Raw genomic sequence first — 22,904 nt, forward strand, 5'->3', positions numbered from 1 at the left:
GAACATTGCGGCCCCGCCCGCCTGTGGGGAAAACAATTGGCGCGCTGACCGAGTAGTTCTTGTTTAAACTGCAGATCACCTCTTCAAAGATTACTTTTTGTTGGGTCCCCAGAATACAATGGACTTGATATTCTTTTAACTCTGTCTGTATGCAGTATTCATAAATCAGTTAGCAAGTACCAGTGACCGTCCAACTTGTCATTTTTTACCTGTTTGTCCTAAAATATGTGCGAATTTGAAATAGCACCCAATTCCCCTACATTGCACTACATTGACCAAAAGGAGTGCCTTACAGTTTAAAGGGAATAGGCCATTTGAGATATTGACTCTGTCTTCCCTTCTTTCTGTCTCCATTAGAAGTTAACCCGGTTCATGATCCACCTGTTGTCCTACATCTCTGGAACAGCACTCTTCTTTGTGATGCCCATGGTGGTGTTCAAACAGCAAGAGGGCTGGAGCTACTCACAGGCGATCTACTATTGCTTCATTTCACTCAGCACCATTGGCTTTGGAGACTACGTCGCAGGTACACGACTCAATATGTAGGAACATGGAAGCTCTAGAAACAGACCGGGGTAACCCTTCATTTTACAGACGTTAATTACTATGTATTTACTAGGTAAATACATAGCAACAAAATCTACATTTGTAGTAAAAATGTCTTCTTAAATGTACCAAGCAAGTAAATGTACCAAGCAAGTAAGTACTACATATAATAATATTTTTTATTATATAGGTAAGTACAACTAAGTATGATTGTAAATACAACTAAGTATCAGCGAATAACTATGTAAATACCTACTCACGCCACTATTTTAATATAATATATAAGAAACACCAAGGAACATAGTCACAAAATGTAATCATAAGTAATAAATGTTTGTCCCAAAGTTAAGTAAAAGTAAGAAACAGCTTATTACTATATACATACATAGTCATACCAGTCTCTTTCAAAGTAGTACCTAAGAAACATCAATGAACATTGGCTATATGATAATTTATTTATCATGGATGTTCAGTCCTTGCATCCATAGCTCTGTCTATGAATTTGACTCATCCCTCAGCTTTTTACTGAAACGGGTGGGGAAAACGCTTTGTCTCCACTGCTGAATTCCGCTTTAAAGGTCTGATTTTGGAGTTTTGATAGAATGGAAATAAGGGTATTTCCTTGCATTTGAAAAGCCAATTGAATATGTGTTTTTTATTGTATTGAACTGAGAAGGGAAATTACAACAAAGTCATTGAAACATTATTGCTCTAAACCATTTATCTTATTTCTATTACACTTGATAATTGCAGAATAAATTCAACAATAGTTTCATTTAACTTTTGGTTATTGTATGAATACTTACTTGTGTAAGTTTTTTTTTTTTATCACACTTTAGATTGTCACCATTAGGGATTAATACCGGTAACCGGGATCCCGGGACTGTCCCAGGACCACTCTTCACATTTCCCGAAAAACATTGATGACAAGACCTGAGAAATTACAACATTTTCCCCCAATGTTGGGCTAATGGAATTTCACAAAATACACAACATGCGCATCAGCAGATAGGATTTTTTTTTATTGCACATTATCCAAACAGGTGTCACATGGAAGCCTTTAGCCAGTGTATTTACTCACAAAGTCACCCTAAATTCAAAGCACACACATAAACTCTTTTCTCTGTATACATCAATGATGTTGCTCTTGCTGCTGGTGAGTCTCTGATACACCTCTACGCAGACGACACCATTCTGTATACTTCTGGCCCTTCTTTGGACACTATGTTAACAACCCTCCAGACAAGCTTCAATGCCATACAACTCTCCTTCCGTGGCCTCCAACTGCTCTTAAATACAAGTAAAACTAAATGCATGCTCTTCAACCAATCACTGCCTGCACCTGCCCGCCCGTCCAGCATCACTACTCTGGACAGTTCTGACTTAGAATATGTGGACAACTACAAATACCTAGGTGTCTGGTTAGACTGTAAACACTCCTTCCAGACTCACATCAAACATCTCCAATCCAAAGTTAAATCTAGAATCGGCTTCCTATTTCGCAACAAAGCATCCTTCACTCATGCTGCCAAACATACCCTCGTAAAACTGACCATCCTACCGATCCTCGACTCTGGCGATGTAATTTACAAAATAGCCTCTAATACCCTACTCAATAAACTGGATGCAGTCTATCACAGTGCCATCCGTTTTGTCACCAAAGCCCCATATACTACCCACCACTGCGACCTGTACGCTCTCGTTGGCTGGCCCTCGCTTCATACTCGTCGCCAAACCCACTGGCTCCAGGTCATCTACAAGACCCTGCTAGGTAAAGTCCCCCCTTATCTCCGCTCACTGGTCACCATAGCAGCACCCACCTGTGCACGCGCTCCAGCAGGTATATCTCTCTGGTCACCCCCAAAGCCAATTTCTCCTTGGCCGTCTCTCCTTCCAGTTCTCTGCTGCCAATGACTGGAACGAACTACAAAATTCTCAAACTGGAAACACTTACCTACCTCACTAGCTTTAAGCACCAGCTGTCATAGCAGCTCACAGATCACTGCACCTGTACATAGCCCATCTATAATTTAGCCCATACAACTACCCCCTTCCCCTACTGTATTTATTTATTTTGCTCCTTTGCACCCCATTATTTATATTTCTACTTTACACTTTCTTCCACTGCAAATCTACCATTCCAGTGTTTTACTTGCTATATTGTATTTACTTTGCCACCATGGCCTTTGCCTTTACATCCCTTATCTCACCTCATTTGCTGACATTGTATATAGACTTATTTTTCTACTGTATTATTGACTGTATGTTTGTTTTACTCCATGTGTAACTCTGTGTTGTTGTATGTGTCGAACTACTTTGCTTTATCTTGGCCAGGTCGCAATTGTAAATGAGAACTTGTTCTCAACTTGCCAACCTGGTTAAATAAAAAAATAAAAAAATAATAATTAATTGACACTGCCGGACTGCACAGGAGACCCGAATGCAATTTAGAGTTCTCATCAGAACTGAAAATTCGAAGCCCGTCCGACCCCTGTGAGCTGAAGCCCGAACCCAGGCCTGGTCCGACATCATAGAAATTAAATGAGCCCTAACCTGAAAAAAATACAGATATATAGAAAACAGTTGACTATGTTGATTTAAACTAGTGTTGAGAACAACACGGCGGAAGCAGGCACCAGAGGAGTGAGGAGACAAGGAAACAGCCATTGGGCCTAGAAAAAGCTCAGAGGAAAACTCACCAAAGTTATGATCAACCGAATGATGAACATACAGTTGAAGTCGTTAGTTTATGTCACGATCGTCGTAGTGAATGGACCAAGGCGCAGCAGGTACGTGAATGCTCATATTATTTAATTTTAAGAAAAGTGAACACTTACAAAATAAACAAACAACGACTGAACAGCTCCATAAGGCATATCAGCTATACAGAAAATAACTACACACAATTCTCTACTACAAGACACCCCTATACATAGGACCTTCAATCAGAAGCAGCGAGGGACAGCTGCCTCCAATTGAAGGTCAAATCAATAAAGCTAAACATAGACCTAAACAACCTAGAACTAACATAGAATACCCTAACCTAGAACCTAAAACTAAAACCCCGGTACACTCTAAACCAACACCCCTCTACATAAACACATAGCCCAATAAACCCCGAAACATTCTAAACAAATACCCCTTCTACATAAACACATAATATAACAAACACCTAAACACTCTAAACAAATACCCCTTGCAACGTCCTGACCAAACTACAATAACAAATAAGCCCTTTACTGGTCAGGACGTGACAGTACCCCCCCAAAGGCGCAGACCCCAGATGCACCTCACAACAAAAAATATCTACAAAATTAACCACTAACTAAAGGGAGGGAAGGGAGGGTGGCTGCCGTCACCGACGGCTCCCGTGCTACACCCCCCCTCCCCAAACCTACAGTGGAGGTGGCTCAGGCTCAGGCCTTAGTCCCCCACCTGACCAGTCCACCCCTACTGAATACCTTGGCCTGAAGCATGTCACTGTAGACCTTGGACTGTACTCTGGGAGCTCCGGACTGTAGGGCGATTCTGGGAGCTCCGGACTGTAGGGCGACTCTGGGAACTCCGGACTGTAGGGCGACTCTGGGAACTCCGGACTGTAGGGCGACTCTGGGAACTCCGGACTGTAGGGCGACTCTGGGAGCTCCGGACTGTAGGGCGGCTCTGGGAGCTCCGGACTGTAGGGCGGCTCTGGGAGCTCCGGACTGTAGGCCGTCTCACTCGGTTCCGGACTGTAGGCCGTCTCACTCGGTTCCGGACTGTACACTGTTGCCGGACACTCTGGACTGGGCACTGTTGCCGGACACTCTGGACTGGGCACTGTTGCCGGACACTATGGACGGGTACTGCGCACTGAAGGCCTGATGCGTGGGGCTGGCTTAGGAGGTGCCAGACTAGGGACACGCACCACAAGGCTTGTGCGAGGAGCAGGAACAGGGCCTACTGGACTGGGCTGACGCACTGGAAGCCTAGTGCGTGGGGCTGGTACTGGAGGTATCAGACTAGGGACACACACTCTGAGGCTAGTGCGAGGAGTAGGAACAGGGCGTACTGGACTGGGCTGACGCACTGGAAGCCTGGTGCGTGGGACTGGCTTTGGAGACGCCAGACTGGAGACACGCACCTCAGGGCCAGCACGAGAAGCAGGGACTGGATATACCGGGCCATGGGTAAGCACTGGAGGTCTGGAGTGCACCTCTTGCACAACCCGTCCTGGCTGGATGGTAATAGCAGCCCTGCACGAACAGAGTTCTGGTACAGGGCGAACTGGGCTGTGGAGAGGCCTGATGGTTGCCGTGCGTAGAGCAGGCGTAGGGTAGCCTGGGCCTAGGAGGCGCACTGGTGGCCAGATGCGCTGTGCAGGCATCCTCCTTCCAGGCTGGATGCCTACTCTAGCACGGCACTTGCGAGGGGCTGGGATCGCTCGCACCGGACTGTGCGTGCGCATGGGCGAGATCTTGCGCACTTCCGCATACTCCGGCGCTCTCCACTCCAAATGCTTCCCATAATAAGCACGGGGAGTTGGCTTAGGGCTCACCCTTGGCCCAGCCAAACTACCCGTGTGCCCCCCCCAAAATAATTATTGGGGGTGCCTCTCGTGCTTCCCCATCGACGCGTACAAAGCCTCATACCGGCGCCGCTCCGCCTTGGCTGTCTCTATCTCCTCCGGTGGGCGACGGTATTCCCAAGCCTGGTGCCATGGTCCAGCCCCGTCCAGAATTTCCTCCCATGTCCATGATTCCACGGAGCTCTGCTGCTGCTCCTTCCTCCGCTGCTTGGTCCGTTTGTGGTGGGTAGTTCTGTCACGATCGTCGTAGTGAATGGACCAAGACGCAGCGGGTACGTGAATGCTCATCTTTTTTAATTTTAAGAAAAGTGAACACTTACAAAATAAACAAACAACGATGTAAAGGGATGTAAAGGCCTTTTTTGCCTTTACATCCCTTATCTCACCTCATTTGCTGACATTGTATATAGACTTATTTTTCTACTGTATTATTGACTGTATGTTTGTTTTACTCCATGTGTAACTCTGTGTTGTTGTATGTGTCGAACTACTTTGCTTTATCTTGGCCAGGTCGCAATTGTAAATGAGAACTTGTTCTCAACTTGCCAACCTGGTTAAATAAAAAAATAAAAAAATAATAATTAATTGACACTGCCGGACTGCACAGGAGACCCGAATGCAATTTAGAGTTCTCATCAGAACTGAAAATTCGAAGCCCGTCCGACCCCTGTGAGCTGAAGCCCGAACCCAGGCCTGGTCCGACATCATAGAAATTAAATGAGCCCTAACCTGAAAAAAATACAGATATATAGAAAACAGTTGACTATGTTGATTTAAACTAGTGTTGAGAACAACACGGCGGAAGCAGGCACCAGAGGAGTGAGGAGACAAGGAAACAGCCATTGGGCCTAGAAAAAGCTCAGAGGAAAACTCACCAAAGTTATGATCAACCGAATGATGAACATACAGTTGAAGTCGTTAGTTTATGTCACGATCGTCGTAGTGAATGGACCAAGGCGCAGCAGGTACGTGAATGCTCATATTATTTAATTTTAAGAAAAGTGAACACTTACAAAATAAACAAACAACGACTGACCAGCTCCATAAGGCATATCAGCTATACAGAAAATAACTACCCACAATACCCTGCTACAAGACACCCCTATACATAGGACCTTCAATCAGAGGCAACGAGGAACAGCTGCCTCCAATTGAAGGTCAAATCAATAAAGCTAAACATAGACCTAAACAACCTAGAACTAACATAGAATACCCTAACCTAGAACCGAAACCTAAAACCCCGGTACACTCTAAACCAACACCCCTCTACATAAACACATAGCTCAATAAACCCCGAAACACTCTAAACAAATACCCCTTCTACATAAACACATAATATAACAAACACCTAAACACTCTAAAAAAATACCCCCTGCCACGTCCTGACCAAACTACAATAACAAATAAGCCCTTTACTGGTCAGGACGTGACAGTTTATATACACTTAGGTTGGAGTCATTAAAACTCGTTTTTCAACCACTCCACAAATTTCTTGTTAACAAACTATAGTTTTGGCAAGTCAGTTCGGACATCTACTTTGTGCATGACACAAGTAATTTTTCCAACAATTGTTTCCAGACAGATTATTTAACTTATAATTCACTGTATCACAATTCCAGTGGGTCAGAAGTTTACATTCACTAAGTTGACTGTGCCTTTAATAAACAGCTTGGAAAATTCCCGAAAATGATGTCAAGGCTTTAGAAGCTTCTGATAGACTAATTGACATAATTTGAGTCAATTGGAGTCGTACCTGTAGATGTATTTCAAGGTCTACCTTCAAACGCAGTACCTCTTTGCTTGACATCATTTGAAAAATCAAAAGGAATTAGTCAAGACCTCAGTAAATAAAATTGTAGACCTCCACAAGTCTGCTTCATCCTTGGGAGCAATTTCCAAACGCCTGAAGGTACCACGTTCATCTGTACAAACAATAGTACGCAAGTATAAACACCATGGGACCACACAGCCGTCATACCGCTCAGGAAGGAGACACGTTCTGTTCTGAGATGAACGTACTTTGGTAGGAAAAGTGCAAATCAATCCCAGAACAACAGCAAAGGACCTTGTGAAGATGCTGGAGGAAACAGGTACAAAAGTATCTATATCCACAGTAAAACGAGTCCTATATCGACATAACCTGAAAGGCCGCTCAGCAAGATTGTACTTTTTGGAGAAATGTCCTCTGGTCTGATGAAACAAAAATAGAACTGTTTGGCCATAATGACCATCGTTATGTTTGGAGGAAAAAGGGGGAAGCTTGCAATCTGAAGAACACCATCCCAACCGTGAAGCACGGGGGTGGCAGCATCATGTTGTGGGGGGTCCTTTGCTGCAGGAGGGACTGGTGCACTTCACAAAATGGATAGCATCATGAGGATGGAAAATTATGTGGATATTTTGAAGCAACATCTCAAGACATCAGTCAGGAAGTTAAAGCTTGGTCGCAAATCGATCTTCCAAATGGACAATGACCCCAAGCATACTTCCAAAGTTGTGGAAAAATGGCTTAAAGACAACAAAGTCAAGGTATTGGAGTGGCCAGCCCTGACCTCAATCATATAGAAAATTTGTGGGCAGAACTGAAAAATCGTGTGCGAGCAAGGAGGCCTACAAACCTGACTCCTTTACACCAGCTCTGTCAGTTTTTGTGAAAAACTGAGTTTAAAATGTATTTGTCTTAGGTATATGTAAACTTCAGACTTTAACTGTATTGGAATAAAGTAAGCAAATGCAATTGAAAACATTTATTAAATTCTTGCTTATTCCCAAAGTCATATCCATCCGTTATACTAATTTAAAGCGATAGTCGTGTGTGGTCACCTAGATGATAATTTCAGCACCGTTTTGATTTGGATGTGCTTTTTGAGACAAGGGTGGGGGACTCGTCTAAACAAATCAATCAATGTCAGATTTTAGATTTCACTGAAATCTCCATTTGAATATTTAGTAACAATTATGCTGGGGAAATGTTAGCTAAATTGAGGTGAGAGCTGATGATCATCTGTCACGTTGTATAATGATAGGAGACAGGCGCAGGAATACAAAATAGTTTTTCATTTCTCTACCCAAAATAGAGTATGTCATGAACATGATGGGGACGAAGCCCAAAACAAACATGTATATATATATATATATATATAAAACACAGGGCTGTCACTCAAACAAAGAGCAAGGTGTAAACCTCTAATAAATACACGGGATGAGACCCGTAATAACAATACAAGGGATAGGACCCGTAATAATAAGTGCACACTAACATGGTAACACGAAAGCCGATACAACAGAGCCCAGGTACTCACAGGACCAACAGACATGGAACAATAATCAACAAGGACAATGGGGAACAGAGGGCACATATATACACATACTAATCAGGGGGAATGGGAACCAAGTGTGCGTAATGAGACAAGACATTCAGGGGTTGGTGGTAATGATCCAGTTCAGTGATGCCTAGAAGGCCGGTGAGTAGACCTCCGGAGCTGGTGAACAGAATGAGCAGCAGTACCGGGGAAATCCGTGACATCATCTTTATTCTAGTTTGCTAATATAATAGCCTTTAGCTGATGTCGTGATGTAAATTTTGTCCTACTTATTTATTTTTCATCCCAGCCCTCACCGCAGGAGGCCTTTTGCCTCTTGGTAGGCCATCATTGTAAATAAGAATTTGTTCTTAACTGACTTGCCTAGTTAAATAAAGGTTAAGTAAATAATAAATAAAATAAAAGATCAGAACATTTTGCTAGCATGTTATACAAGCCTGTGACTTGTCTGATAATCAATCAATGTGATTTTGATTCACTGAATCTGTCTGTATATTTGGTTAATTGATTCCTGACTGGACAAGTGGTAGCTCATTTTTTTGTTTGCTCATCTATCACTGATCAGAAACCTTTACCATGAAATAATGTAGCCTAAATCAAGTGTATTATTATTGTCTCACGTAGTAGCCTAACCTTATATAGCCTTATATAGAGCCTAGGATATTTTCCCATCGTCCCAATCCCACTGTAAAGCAAAATCCTGACTCCTGTCTCGCATGAAAATTCCTAACTTTATTCTGTAATCCACAGGTTGCATTATCAAAGCACGTCTCGCCTATGCATGTCAAAATACAGCTATAACATTTCCCCCGATTCTATATGCTGTCTCGTATTGCTGCCCATATGAGCGCTTAGTAGAGATCTGTGATCAACAAACAGTATGAGAGCAGATATGCATCATTTTTAAAACAGAGTTGGTCCCCCGTAAGATACCCTGATATTTAAACAATGTCCTCTTTACATCTCCCCATTATTCATGAGCTGATCTGCTATCTGTATAATCGTCAAATCGATTTTGCCAAATAGGATGTTACGCAGCTAGCACAATGGATCTGGAACGATTCCGGCTGAGAGTCGGGGCACTCGGCCGTCGACTTCATGCGGCCCGAGTCTGGGCCACCTTCGACAGTATGACGTATGGCTAGGATGCGGAGATTGAGCTCGGGACGATTCCGGTGTGAGTTATCTGGCCCAAATGAATAACTTGGGACTCGGGCCGATTGTGGCAGATGATTACACGGGCTGCTTTAAATAATGAACATTTCATTATTTATTTATTGTTTCTGTGATCCAAAAAATGTATTAGCATTTAAATAAAATTATTTAAGAGTCATGTTTAAGTAGTATTTTAGTATTTTGATACTTTGTGCAAGGCAATTGATAAGCATTGAAAACTTTGTGGATGGGGCCTCCCGAGTGGCGCAGCGGTCTAAGACACCGCAACACAGTGCAAACTGCGTTCCTACAGATGCGACCGGGAGACCCATGAGGCAACGCACAATTGGTCGTCCGGGTTAGAGGAGGGTTTGTCCGGCTGGGATGTCCTGGTTCCATCGACTTCTGTAGCGGGCCAGGCGCATGCACGCTGACATGGTCACTAGGTGTACGGTTTTTCCTCTGACACATTGGTACGGCAGGCTTCCGGGTTAAGCGTACATTGTGTCAAGAAGCAGTATCACGTCCTGACCAGTAAAAGGGGTTGTTTGTTATTGTAGTGTGGTCAGGGCGTGGTAGGGGGTGTTTATTTAGTGTGTTTCGGAGTTTTGGTTTATGTTCTATGTTTTTTATTTCTATGTGGGTTTTCTAGTTTTTTATATCTATGTTAGTTTTGGGAACGACCTCCAATTAGAGGCAGCTGGTTGTTGTTGCTTCTAATTGGAGGCCATATTTAAGTGGGTTTATTTTCTCTTGTGTTGTGGGTGGTTGTTTCCGTGTATAGTCTGAGCACCTTACAGGACTGTTTTTCGTCGTTTGTTTTGTGTAAGAGTATTTTTGTTTTTTCCTTCTAATAAAAAGAAGATGATCACTATACCTGCTGCAGTTTGGTCCGCTCCCTACAACGACGCTTGTGACAGAACCACCAACCAACGAAGGACCAAGCAGTGGAGGAAGGCGCAGCAGGAAAAGTATAGGGAGTCATGGACCTGGGAGGAGATCCTGGATGGGGCAGGACCATGGCACCAGGTTGGGGAGTACCGGCGCCCGAAGGAGGACCTGGAGGCAGCAAAGGGTGAGTGTCAGAGGTACGAGGCACTATATCCTCCATTTCAGGAGGTGAGGAGGCAGCCCCCCAAATTTTTTGGGGCGGGGCACACGGGGAGTTGGAGTAAGTCAGGCAATAGGCCTCAACCAACTCCTCATGCTTATTATGGGGAGCGTTAGGCAGTGAGAGCACCGTGCTATGCGGAAGTGCACACGGTCTTGCCCATCCGCACGCACAGTCCGGTACGAGCGATACCAGCCCCCCGCAAGTGCCGTGCTAGAGTGGGCATCCAGCCAGGGAGAAGTATGCCTGCTCAATACATCTGGCCACCAGTGCGTCTCCTAGGCCCAGGCTACCCTGCGCCTGCTCTACGCACGGCAGCCATCATGCCTCAGCACAGCCCAGTTCGCCCTGTGCCAGCACTCTGCCCGTGCCGGGCTACAGTAACAATCCAGCCAGGACGGGTTGTGCAGGCTGTACGCTCCAGACCTCCAGTGCGTAGTCAAGGCCCAGTGTATCCAGTTCCTGCTCCTCGCAATAGCCCTGTGGTGCGTGTTACTGTTCTGGCGCCTCCAAAGCCAGCCCCACGCACCAGGCCTTTAGTGCACCTGCCCAGTCCAGTATGTCCTGCTCCTGCTCCTCGCACTAGCCCTCGCACAGTTCCCCATCCAGAGCTTCCCACGACAGTTCCCCGTCCACAGCTTCCGGCGACAGTTCCCCGTCCAGAGCTTCCGGCGACAGTTCCCCGTCCAGAGCTTCCGGCGACAGTTCCCCGTCCAGAGCTTCCGGTGACAGTTCCCCGTCCAGAGCTTCCGGCGACAGTTCCCTGTCCAGAGCTTCCGGCGACAGTGCCCCGTCTAGAGCTTCCGGCGACAGTTCCCCATCCAGTGCTTCCGGCGACGTCCTACAGTCCGGAGCCTGCAGAGACGGCCCACAGTCCGGAGCCTGCAGAGACGGCCCACAGTCCGGAGCCTGCAGAGACGGCCCACAGTCCGGAGCCTGCAGAGACGGCCCACAGTCCGGAGCCTGCAGAGACGGCCCACAGTCCGGAGCCTGCAGAGACGGCCCACTGTCCGGAGCCTGCAGAGACGGCCCACTGTCCGGAGCCTGCAGAGACGGCCCACAGTCCGGAGCCTGCAGAGACGGCCCACAGTCCGGAGCCTGCAGAGACGGCCCACAGTCCGGAACCTGCAGAGACGGCCCACAGACCGGAGCCTGCAGTGACGGCCCACAGTCCGGAGCCTGCAGTGACGGCCCACAGTCCGGAGCCTGCAGAGACGGCCCACAGTCCGGAGCCTGCAGAGACGGCCCACAGTCCGGAGCCTGCAGAGACGGCCCACAGTCCGGAGCCTGCAGAGACGGCCCACTGTCCGGAGCCTGCAGAGACGGCCCACAGTCCGGAGCCTGCAGAGACGGCCCACAGTCCGGAACCTGCAGAGACGGCCCACAGTCCGGAACCTGCAGAGACGGCCCACAGACCGGAGCCTGCAGTGACGGCCCACAGTCCGGAGCCTGCAGTGACGGCCCACAGTCCGGAGCCTGCAGAGACGGCCCACAGTCCGGAGCCTGCAGAGACGGCCCACAGTCCGGAGCCTGCAGAGACGGCCCACAGTCCGGAGCCTGCAGAGACGGCCCACAGTCCGGAGCCTCCAGAGACGGTCCACAGTCCGGAGCCTCCAGAGACGCTCCTCGGCCCTGAGTCTCCAGAGACGCTCCTCGGCCCTGAGTCTCCAGAGACGCTCCTCGGCCCTGAGTCTCCAGAGACGCTCCTCGGCCCGAGGTCTCCAGCGACGCGCCTCGGCCCGAGGTCTCCAGCGACGCGCCTCGGCCCGAGGTCTCCAGCGACGCACCTTAGCCCAGAGCCTTTAGCAGTGGTCTACAGCCATGAGCCTTCAAGGGGGGTGGGCAGGTTAGGATGGGGACTAAAGCCGGAGCCTGAGCCACCTCCGTAGTTGGAGGATTCGGGTGGGGGGGTGTAGCACGGGAGCCATCGGTGACGATTGCCACCCTACATTCCCTCACTTTAGCTTGGGGTTATTTTTGTAGGGTTTTGTGTTTCGGTGCATCCGGGGTCTGCACCTTTGGGGGGGGGGGGGGGTACTGGGTTTATTTTCTCTTGCGTTTGTGCACCTTACTGGACTGTTTATCATCGTTTGTTTTGTGTAAGTGTATTTTAGTTTTTTCCTTCTAATAAAAAGATGTACACTATACCTGCTGCAGTTTGGTCCGCTCCCTACAACGATGCTTGTGACAAGCAGTGGCGCTAGGAGGGGTTATGTTTCGGAGGACGCACCTTTGCCTCTCCCGAGGCCGTACGCGAATTGCAGCGATGGGGCAAGACAATTGGTTATGACGAAAAGGGGTTAAAAAAAATAGTACATTTTTTTTGTGGATGGGTATAATTTATTTATAGAATGTATAATAGTAATATTTAAAATTATTAAATCGGGTCATTTTGTATTCACTTATTTAAATTTGCATTGGGCCGCTTCTAGGGGGATTCTGGTAAGATGCCGGAAAAGAATTCTGAGCAGTGATTGATTTTGATTCCGGGCCGAGTCCAACACCCGATTCCCGGCCGAGTCAATCAGTTCCGGCCCCCCAGAAGAAGGCCGCTTCGGGGCCGATTCCTCATTGCTAGCTGGGTATCTGGCAAGCTTAGCAACTTTGATAATTTGACTTTTGTTTGACTGCCGTTACAAAGTTTGTTTATTAGACAGCGCTATAGCCTACAAGGGGTGCGTTCTGTGTGTCCTGAGCGGGCTCTGTGTCGAGATAGGAACATGATAATGCTTCGCAATTCACAACAATGTCATTGGCGATCAAAGTTACTCTATCATTACTAAATATCAGTTTCACTTGCTGTGAAATCTTTACATAGTGGTGCAGCCAATGTGGCTCAGTGACAGTCTTATTTTGAGAGAACCCTGGCATTGTGACCATATCTTGGTTCTAAACTGTCCCGCCCTGATCTGTTTCACCTGTCCTTGTGTCTCCACCCCCTCCATGTGTCGCTTATTTTCCCCTGTGTATTTATCCCTGTGTTTCCTGTCTCTCTGTGCCAGTTCGTCTTGTTTGTTTTCAAGTCAACCAGCGGTTTTCCCATTCTCCTGCCTTTTGCGTTCTCCTTTTTTTATAGTCCTCCCAGTTTTCACCATTGCCTGTTTCTGGACTTTTTACCCGCCTGCCTGACCATTCTGCCTGCCTTGACCATGAGCCTGTCTGCCACTCTGTACCTCCTGGACTCTGATCTGGTTTTGACCTTTTTGCCTGTCCACAACCATTCTCTTGCCTACCCCTTTCGATTAATAGACATTGTAAGACTCCAACCATCTGCCTTCTGTGTCTGCATTTGGGTCTCGACATGTGGCTTGATACTAAACATTTTAAATGGGCACTTCCGATTTTTGCCATATTTCCGGGGTTGGGATAAACATGAATGATTCCCAGTATTGAAACTTGGTAGATTTTTGGGAAAATAGGATTCCCTAGTCACCATGATCACTGTCCTGAAGCCATCCTCATTACATCCAGTCAAGCTATGCAGAATAGGCTTCGAGGTGAGATGTTTTGGGGGTAGGGACCAAGCTCCTTTTGGTATCTTAGCTGTCGTGACGTTGTATTGATTAATGTAAAGACTGCTGTTCATCGAATGATTAACTGTTTATAATTACGTGATTACATGAATCAGGTAACCATTAACTCAGTAACCTGGGGCACCATGAGAATTTTTTTTTTAATTGAGTTTCCATTTCCCAAATTAACTCAAAGAATATCAGAATATCGATTTTACAACAGTCGCTAATGAATTAATTTCCACTACAGTCTCATCCTGTACGTCGCATAATCCGGGAATCTGCACAAACCCGAGTCCCACTAAATAAGTCCGTACCATACCAATTGAGTTGATTATTTATTTACTAACAAGCTAAAATGATAAGATACACACATTCTAGGCTATTGATTAGAATTTAGTACAATGAAAGAGGTCCCTAGTGGGCCAACACAATATGACACGTGTTACAGAAAATGGGGATTTCTAAAAAGAGGGCAAGAGAGAGTGTCACGGCCGTCGTAGGAAGTGGACCAAGGCGCAGCGGGTTGAGTGCTCATCTTTAACTTTTATTTAATAAACTTGAACACTTAACAAAAATAATAAAATGAACAACAGCTAAACAGTGTTGTAGGCTAACACAAAGCAGTACAACATCAACCTCCCACAAAACCCAAACAAAACACACCCCTCTATATAGGACCTTCAATCAGAGGCAACGAGGAACAGCTGCCTCCAATTGAAGGCCAAAACTAAACATAGAACTACAAAGACTAGACTAGAACATATAAATATACTAACATAGAACATAGCCCAAAAACCCCGGAAAACATAAACCACACACCCCGAACCACATAAAACAAATACCCCCCTGCCACGTCCTGACCAAACTACAATAACAAATAACCCCTTTACTGGCCAGAACGTGACAGAGAGTGCATGAGAGAAAAGCACACTTCGATACATTTATAAAATATGCTTAGTTTAGCCTTAACACCTTGCCCCGAACTGCCGCTCTTATGGGTCAGAATATAATTATGTAATTACTTGTCGAAAGTCTCAGTCGGTGTATCTCCTCATGGACCGAGTTCCTCCGTCTCCTCTGATGGCAGCACCTCTGTTGTTACCGGGTGTAAGTCTCGGAATTGTCCACACGATGTCATTGTCCTTTCTCTCAGTGGTCTGTTTCCTCGCCCTCGTTCTGAAAAAGGTGTCTTCTGAGGACAGCTAATCAGCCATGTAGATGGTTCCAGCGTGGGAATGAAAGCAGTGTAGACACACAATTCCTTGGAGAGTGGTAACTTGGTGGTCCTGCTTGAATTCACCCTCTTAGACACAGCTACTCATCCGCAGAATAGATTGTTAAAAGGTTCCTTTGTCTTCTTCAACCTCATGTTGCGTTTTGGGGTTGCGACTAACTCAGAACTTGGCTGCAGTGCGTGGTCACCTAGTCTGATATGTAAATTCTTAGGGCGTTTTCGTCTTTATGACAAGTTCTCTGGGTGCCACTAGTTACGAGGCAAGGTCTGGAAGTTAGACAACTAACTTCACATTTCATCTTTACAAAAACATTCTCTTTGATCTGGACATTTTCCACACAACGTACAGTATGAAAACATCAGGTACATATTATAAAAACTCTTTAAGTAACAATGATGTCGTCATTTTACTTTTAATAACATAACAGAAACGACATTCATTTCCATATTCCATCTGTCGTCATTACCACAATTTTGGCAGACAAAACATATTGTCCCAAAGTCCATTTATTGCATGTAACTGTTCTGAGGTAGGTTCTCCATAGGCCCACCATACATTCCATTCCTCCACACTGAGAGGATAAAGGATTCGTCTGCTGGCTTAAGATTTACAATGGGTGTAAGGCGTCATAAAATGTTTACTATTTTCTACAGTCAAGAATAATAGTCAAGACATCAAACCCATTAAATAACACATATGGAATCATGTAGTAACCATAAAAGTGTTAACCTCTCTAGGCTAGGCGGGACGAATTCGTCCCAACTACGTAACAGCCACTGCTATCCTGTGGCGCGATTTTCAAAACCTTAAAAATCCTATTACTTCAATTTCTCAAACATATGACTATTTTACAGCCATTTAAAGACAAGACTCTCGTTAATCTAACCACACTGTCCGATTTCAAAAAGGCTTTACAACGAAAGCAAAACATTAGATTATGTCAGCAGAGTACCAAGCCAGAAATAATCAGACACCCATTTTTCAAGCCAGCATATAATGTCACCAAAACCCAGAAGACAGCTAAATGCAGCACTCACCTTTGATGATCTTCATCAGATGACAACCCTAGGACATTATGTTATACAATACATGCATGTTTTGTTCAATCAAGTTCATATTTATATCAAAAACCAGCTTTTTACATTAGCATGTGACGTTCAGAACTAGCAAACTTCCGGGGAATTCGCTAACATTTTACTAAATTACTCACGATAAACGTTCACAAAAAGCATAACAATTATTTTAAGAATTATAGATACAGACCTCCTCTATGCACTCTATATGTCCGATTTTAAAATAGCTTTTTGGTGAAAGCACATTTTGCAATATTCTAAGTACATAGCCCAGGCATCACGGGCTCGCTATTTAGACACCCGGCAAGTTTAGCACTCACCATAATCATATTTACTATTATAAAAGTTTCATTACCTTTTGTTGTCTTCGTCAGAATACACACCCAGGACTGCTACTTCAATAACAAATGTTGGTTTGGTCCAAAATAATCCATCGTTATATCCGAATAGCGGCGTTTTGTTCGTGCGTTCCAGACACTATCCGAAATAGTAAAGAAGTGTCACGCGCATGGCGCAATTCGTGACAATAAAATTCTAAGTATTCCATTACCGTACTTCGAAGCATGTCAACCGCTGTTTAAAATCAATTTTTACGACATTTTTCTCGTAGAAAAGCGATAATATTCCGACAGGGAATCTCCTTTTCGGCAAACAGAGGAAAAAATCCCAAAGGCGGGGGCGGTCGGGGTCACGCGCATAAGCCAGTGTCTCTTGATCGGCCACTTGAGAAAGGCGATAATGTGTTTCAGCCTGGGGCTGGAATGACGACATTCTGTTTTTTCCCGGGCTCTGAGAGCCTATGGAAGACGTGGGAAGTGTCACGTTAGAGCAGAGATCCTTAGTAAATGATAGAGATGGAAAAGAAGTTCAAGAAATGGTCAGACAGGCCACTTCCTGTAAAGGAATCTCTCAGGTTTTGACCTGCCATTTGAGTTCTGTTATACTCACAGACACCATTCAAACAGTTTTAGAAAATTTAGGGTGTTTTCTATCCATATGTAATAAGTATATGCATATTCTAGTTACTGGGTAGGAGTGGTAACCAGATTAAATCGGGTATGTTTTTTATCCAGCCGTGTCAATGCTGCCCCCTAGCCCTAACAGGTTAAACAAATAAAAATATATTTGATACTTCAGATCATTCAAATAGCCACTCTTTGGCTTAATGACAGCTTTGCACACTCTTGGCGTTCTCTCAACTAGCTTCATGAGGTAGTCACCTTGAATGCATTTCAATTAACAGGTGTGTCTTGTTAGTTTGTGGAATGTATTTCCTTCTTAACTTGAAATGAAAATGCTTTGTATAAATTAGAGTGGTGTCTTTTGTTAATAAGACATGTAGCTAGCATGCTAAACAATGGACCATAATCACAACTCATGACGTTACTACCCTGCATGAATCTGCAGGTAGCTAACCAACCAGGTTATATGGCTATAACTAGTCAAGCAAATGTGTCTGAGATACGAAGAATAAGATCATACACATAACTTTAGCTAGCGACCCAGCCAGCTTACGTTAGCTAGCTAACAGTACATTTGAAATGAAACCACTTGCTGTCAAAATTAGAAACGTATAATATCTGTAAATCTTACCAGTATACATCATGGTTGGACGTGTCTCCTGTCCTGTCTGATGCCATTCATGGTTGCCTTAGTTTGACGATGTAATCCAGACTGGTGTTTTCTCCATCTCCTTAGCTACTGTATAATACTCGAATTCCACTGATTTCAAAACTCGGTCTTCCAGAAACTGGAGAGCATACACATAACGTTAGCTAGCAAGCCAGCCAGCTAACGTTAGTTAGCTAGCTAACAGTACACTCAAACTTGATATTAGGTTTATGCAGTTTTACTACACAATAAAAAAACATTTTTAAAGCAGCATTCGACACGATGACCTAAACATACGGACCAGCTCCAATAGACAGATGCCTGCTATATGGTAGACCAATCCAAACTCATCTCTCGGCATGTCCAGCCCACTCATTATCTCAGCCAATCATGGTTGCTCCCTTTTTCTGTGACTAAACCAACTAGGCTCGTAATTTAACAATTTTATTCGTACTTACAGATGGCATACAAGTTTGATATTAAGGCACATGAAAGTTCACATGTTTGAGAAGGCATTTCTGCCCAAAAATACATTTAGATTAAAAAACAAATGTTTTATGTTCAAACAGCTCTCCTGTGAAGTTGTGACTTGCGACATACGCCTAGATTCCTGAATCAGTTCACAGTATCTATTTGGAAACAGTCACCACTTAATTTTACACCCCGCTTACCTCCTACCCTGTAAGTGGGAAGGTGGTACCACGTAACAACAGGGTAAGATCACAGATATATTTGCGGTTGTCTTTATGGGATGGAGTCATCCAATGCAGTGGTACCATACAAGTAACTCCCACTCAGCTTTCGACGTCCACAGACTTCGAATTATTGGCGATATCAGGTCTGTACGTTATGATCGCTATTTCGCCCAAAAATATTAATCCCAAACTATGTTTATTCTGTCTGTTTTGGTCCCGATTTAGCCGAAGATCAGCCTGACCGCTAGCTTGATGTACTCATTGAAACAGTAGATCCACAAAAATAATCATATATTACGTAGCCTAAATGTATTAAATGATTGTGGCTTCATGGAAATATCCACAATAAAATATTTATTTTTGACGACAAAATTAGGTTGTCAAGTTGTCAGATGTTCTGACATACACAGAATAGGAATGAAAACGGCCTGTAATCAATCTTATGACTGCACAATTGAATAACTGAATTTTGTTACAATTTGAATTCAGTATTTAAAAAGCCATTTGCTTCTGTGACATACGAGTGCAGGGAGAAAAAAGATGTGAGCAAGTCATTCGCGCCATTTGCTCCTCTCATGACCACACCGAAGCCACACAGCAACGACTTTGAAAAGGTTCAGGACAAGCAAGAGTGGGGACTGTAAGTACACATTTTTCTCCAAATAATTTTCTAAACATTTAAGTACCTAGCTACTGCTGGTGATTGGTGTGTGCGCATATACACAAAAGTATATATATAAAAAAGTATACATACAAAAGTATGTGGACAACCCTTCAAATTGGTGGATTTCAGGCATACCCGTTGCCGACAGGTCTATAAAATCGAGCACACAGCCATGCAATCTCCATAGAAACAACAGCAGTAAAATGGCCTTACTGAAGAGCTCAGTAACTTTCATAGGTCGCCACCTTTCCCACAAGTCAGTTTGTCAAATTTCTGCCCTGATAGAGCTGCCCCAGTCAAGCTTCATGGAATGGGTTTCTAAGGCCCAACAGCCACACACAAGCCTAAGATCACCATGTGTAATGGCAAGCATCGGATGGAGTCATGAATCACACTTTACCATCTGGAATTCTGATGGATGAATCTGGGGTTGGTGGATGCCAGGAGATCGGTTGGTGGATGAGGAAAATTGGTCTGGGCTCTTTTTTATGGTTTGGTCTAGGCCCCTTAGTTCCAGTGAAGGGAAATCTTAATGCTACAGCATACAATGACATTCTAGACGATTCTGTACATCCAATTATGTGGCTAGAGTTTGGGTAAGGCCCTTTCCTGTTTCAACATGACAATGCCCCTGTGCACAAAGCGAGGTCCATACAGAAATGGTTTGTCAAGATCGGTATGGAAGAACTTGACCTCAGCCCCTTCGAACACCATTGGGATGAATTGGAACGCTGACTGTGAGCCAGTCCTAATCGCCCAACATCAGTACCCAACCTCACTAGTGCTCTTGTGGCTGAATGGAGGTAAGTCCTTGCAGTATGGTTCTAACATCTAGTGGAAAGCCTTCCTATAATAGTGAATGCTGTTATAGCAGCAAAGGGGAAACCAACTCCATATTAATGCCCATGATTTTGGAATGAGATGCTCGATGAGCAGGTGTCCACATACTTTTGGTCATGTAGTGTAGCTAACTTTAGCTACACTACATTAATGTTAGCTACTTTGGGTAACTTTATCTGCATTCAGATGCTAGCTAGCTAGTTAGCAAGGTGGAAAAGCATACAGTGCCTTCGGAAAGTATTCACATCCCTTGACCTTTTCCACATTTTGCTGTGTTAAAGCCTGAATTTAAAATAGATTAAATAGAGATTTGTCGTCACTGGCCTACAGACAATACCCCATGTCAAAATTATGTTTTTAGAAATGTTTACAAATTAATTATAAATGAAAGGCTAAAATCTCTTGTGTCAATAACTATTCAACCACTTTTATGGCAAGCCTTTAATACATTCAGGAGTAAAAAATTATGTAATAAGTTGCATGGACATGATTTTTGAATGACTACCTCATCTTTGTACCCCACACATACATGGCGCCGAAGAGGATGGCTTACGTTTTACATGCTGCTAACCAACTGTGCTATTTTGTTTGTTTGTTGTTTGTAACTTATTATTTTACTTATTTTGTTCATAATGTTGCTGCTACCATCTCTTATGACCAAAAATTACTTCTGGACATCAGAACATCGATTACTCACTTCGAACTGGAAGAAGCTTTTTCCTTTAACGAGTCTGACGAGAAGGATATATTGCTTTCCCAGGAATAGGCCCAAAGACGGAGAAAAAGGGGACTGAGGTCGGGCTGCCTTCTGAGAATTCGTAAGTGAGCGAGTAAACTCCCACTGACATCCGTTCTATTGGCTAACATGCAATCATTGGAAAATAAAATTGATGACCTACGATCAAGATTATCTTACCAACAGGACATTTAAAACTGTAATATATTATGATTCACCGAGTTGTGGCTGAACGACGACACGGATAATATAGAGCTGGCGGGATTTTCCATGCACAGGCAGAACAGAGAAGCTACGTCTGATAAGACGAGAGGTGCGCGATGTCTATTATTAAAGAAGTCTCGTGGTATTGCTCGCCTGAGGTAGAGTACCTTAAGATAAGCTGAAGACCACACTATCTACCAACAGAGTTCTCATCTATGTTATTCGTAGCCGTCTATTTACCACCACAGACCGATGCTGGCACTTGACCGCTTGACCGCGCTCAACAGCAAACAAGAAAATGCTCATCCAGAAGCGGTGCTCCTAGTGGCCGAGGACTTTAAATGTCACCTACGGTAGACCTACAGTATATCGAAAAATATGACGTGTATCTCAGCCAGTAATTACATATAGAGGATTGGAGGATTCTACATTAAAACCAAAAGCCACCTCATGGGTCTCCCGGTGGCGGTCTGGCACGAGTATCTGTTGCAAAGCATTTTGCATTGCGATGTGGTGACTTAGACAGCTGCGCCACTGGGGATGCCCCATCCACAAAGAATCAAAATACAGAGAGGTGTTGATAAAGGTATATTGTCCTGCTAATAGCCCATAATGTGCTATTATAATACTGTACATGGTGTCCAAGTCAGGATAACCAAAACATGTATTTATTAAAGACTATCAGAAAGAATGCTGGTACTTATTTATTTTGATCCAAAGCCATGAAGGAGCGAGTCACTCAGCTTTATGTAGGTGCCGGCTATATGACAGTGCCATCAACTTGATAATATATAACAATATTTTGGAGGCTATTTCATTTTCAAAAAAAACAAAAGTGAGCGATTGTAATCTGAATAAAGGCCAAAATAATATTTGTAAAGGCCAAAACATTTATTTATGTTTTTAGAGGGAGAGAAACTCGGGGCCAATTGTGCGCTGCCCTATGGGACTCCCAATCACGGTCGGATGTGATACATAAAAATAATAATACTTAACATAGAAATACATTTGATGATAGAATTCTCCCCCTACCCTCCATCTAGGCAAATCTACTGTCCAGCTACTTGCTAGAACAGTAGGAATGTTTCCTTAGTCAGCGCCATTATTAGTGCAATGCCCTTTAAGAACAAGTTATTATTTACAAGGGGGAATTGAACCCCAGTCTCCCGTGTGCCCGCGCACAACTACATGATTCCATATGTGTTATTTCATAGTTTTGATGTCTTCACTGTTATTCTACAATTTAGAAAATAGTCAAAATATTGAATGAGTAGGTGTGTCCAAACTTTTGACTGGTACTGTATGTGGATGACTCAACATTATACACGTCAGCTACTACAACGAGTGAAATCACAGCAACACTTAACAATGACCTGTAGTCAGTTTCAGAATGAGTGGTAAGAAATAAGTCAGTCCTAAATATTTCAAAAACTAAAAGCATTTTATTTAGGACAAATCATTCACTAAACCCTAAACCTCAACTAAATCTTGTAATTACTAATGCCAAGTCGTGTGGTCAGGTGCCACAAAGAGGGACTTAGGAAAATTACAAGCACGGCTGTCCCTAAAATATACACGTAGAGTTAACATGAATAATATACATGTCAATCACTCATGGCTTAAAGTAGA

The 22,904-nt window shown here is 44.1% G+C and overlaps 1 protein-coding gene across 1 annotated transcript in view; it reads left to right on the top strand.

Annotated features, from left to right (window-relative positions):
* kcnk17 (potassium channel, subfamily K, member 17) overlaps window positions 1–22,904 on the top strand; it is a 46,044-nt gene that overhangs the window by 16,974 nt on the left and 6,166 nt on the right. The window contains exon 4 of the mRNA XM_014126547.2: window positions 358–526. Coding sequence (XP_013982022.2) covers window positions 358–526 — 169 coding nt within the window. The remainder of the gene's footprint in view (window positions 1–357; window positions 527–22,904) is intronic.

This window comes from Salmo salar, chromosome 11 (genome assembly GCF_965601325.2).
Source record: "Salmo salar chromosome 11, fSalSal1, whole genome shotgun sequence".
In the NCBI taxonomy this organism is placed as follows: domain Eukaryota; kingdom Metazoa; phylum Chordata; class Actinopteri; order Salmoniformes; family Salmonidae; genus Salmo; species Salmo salar.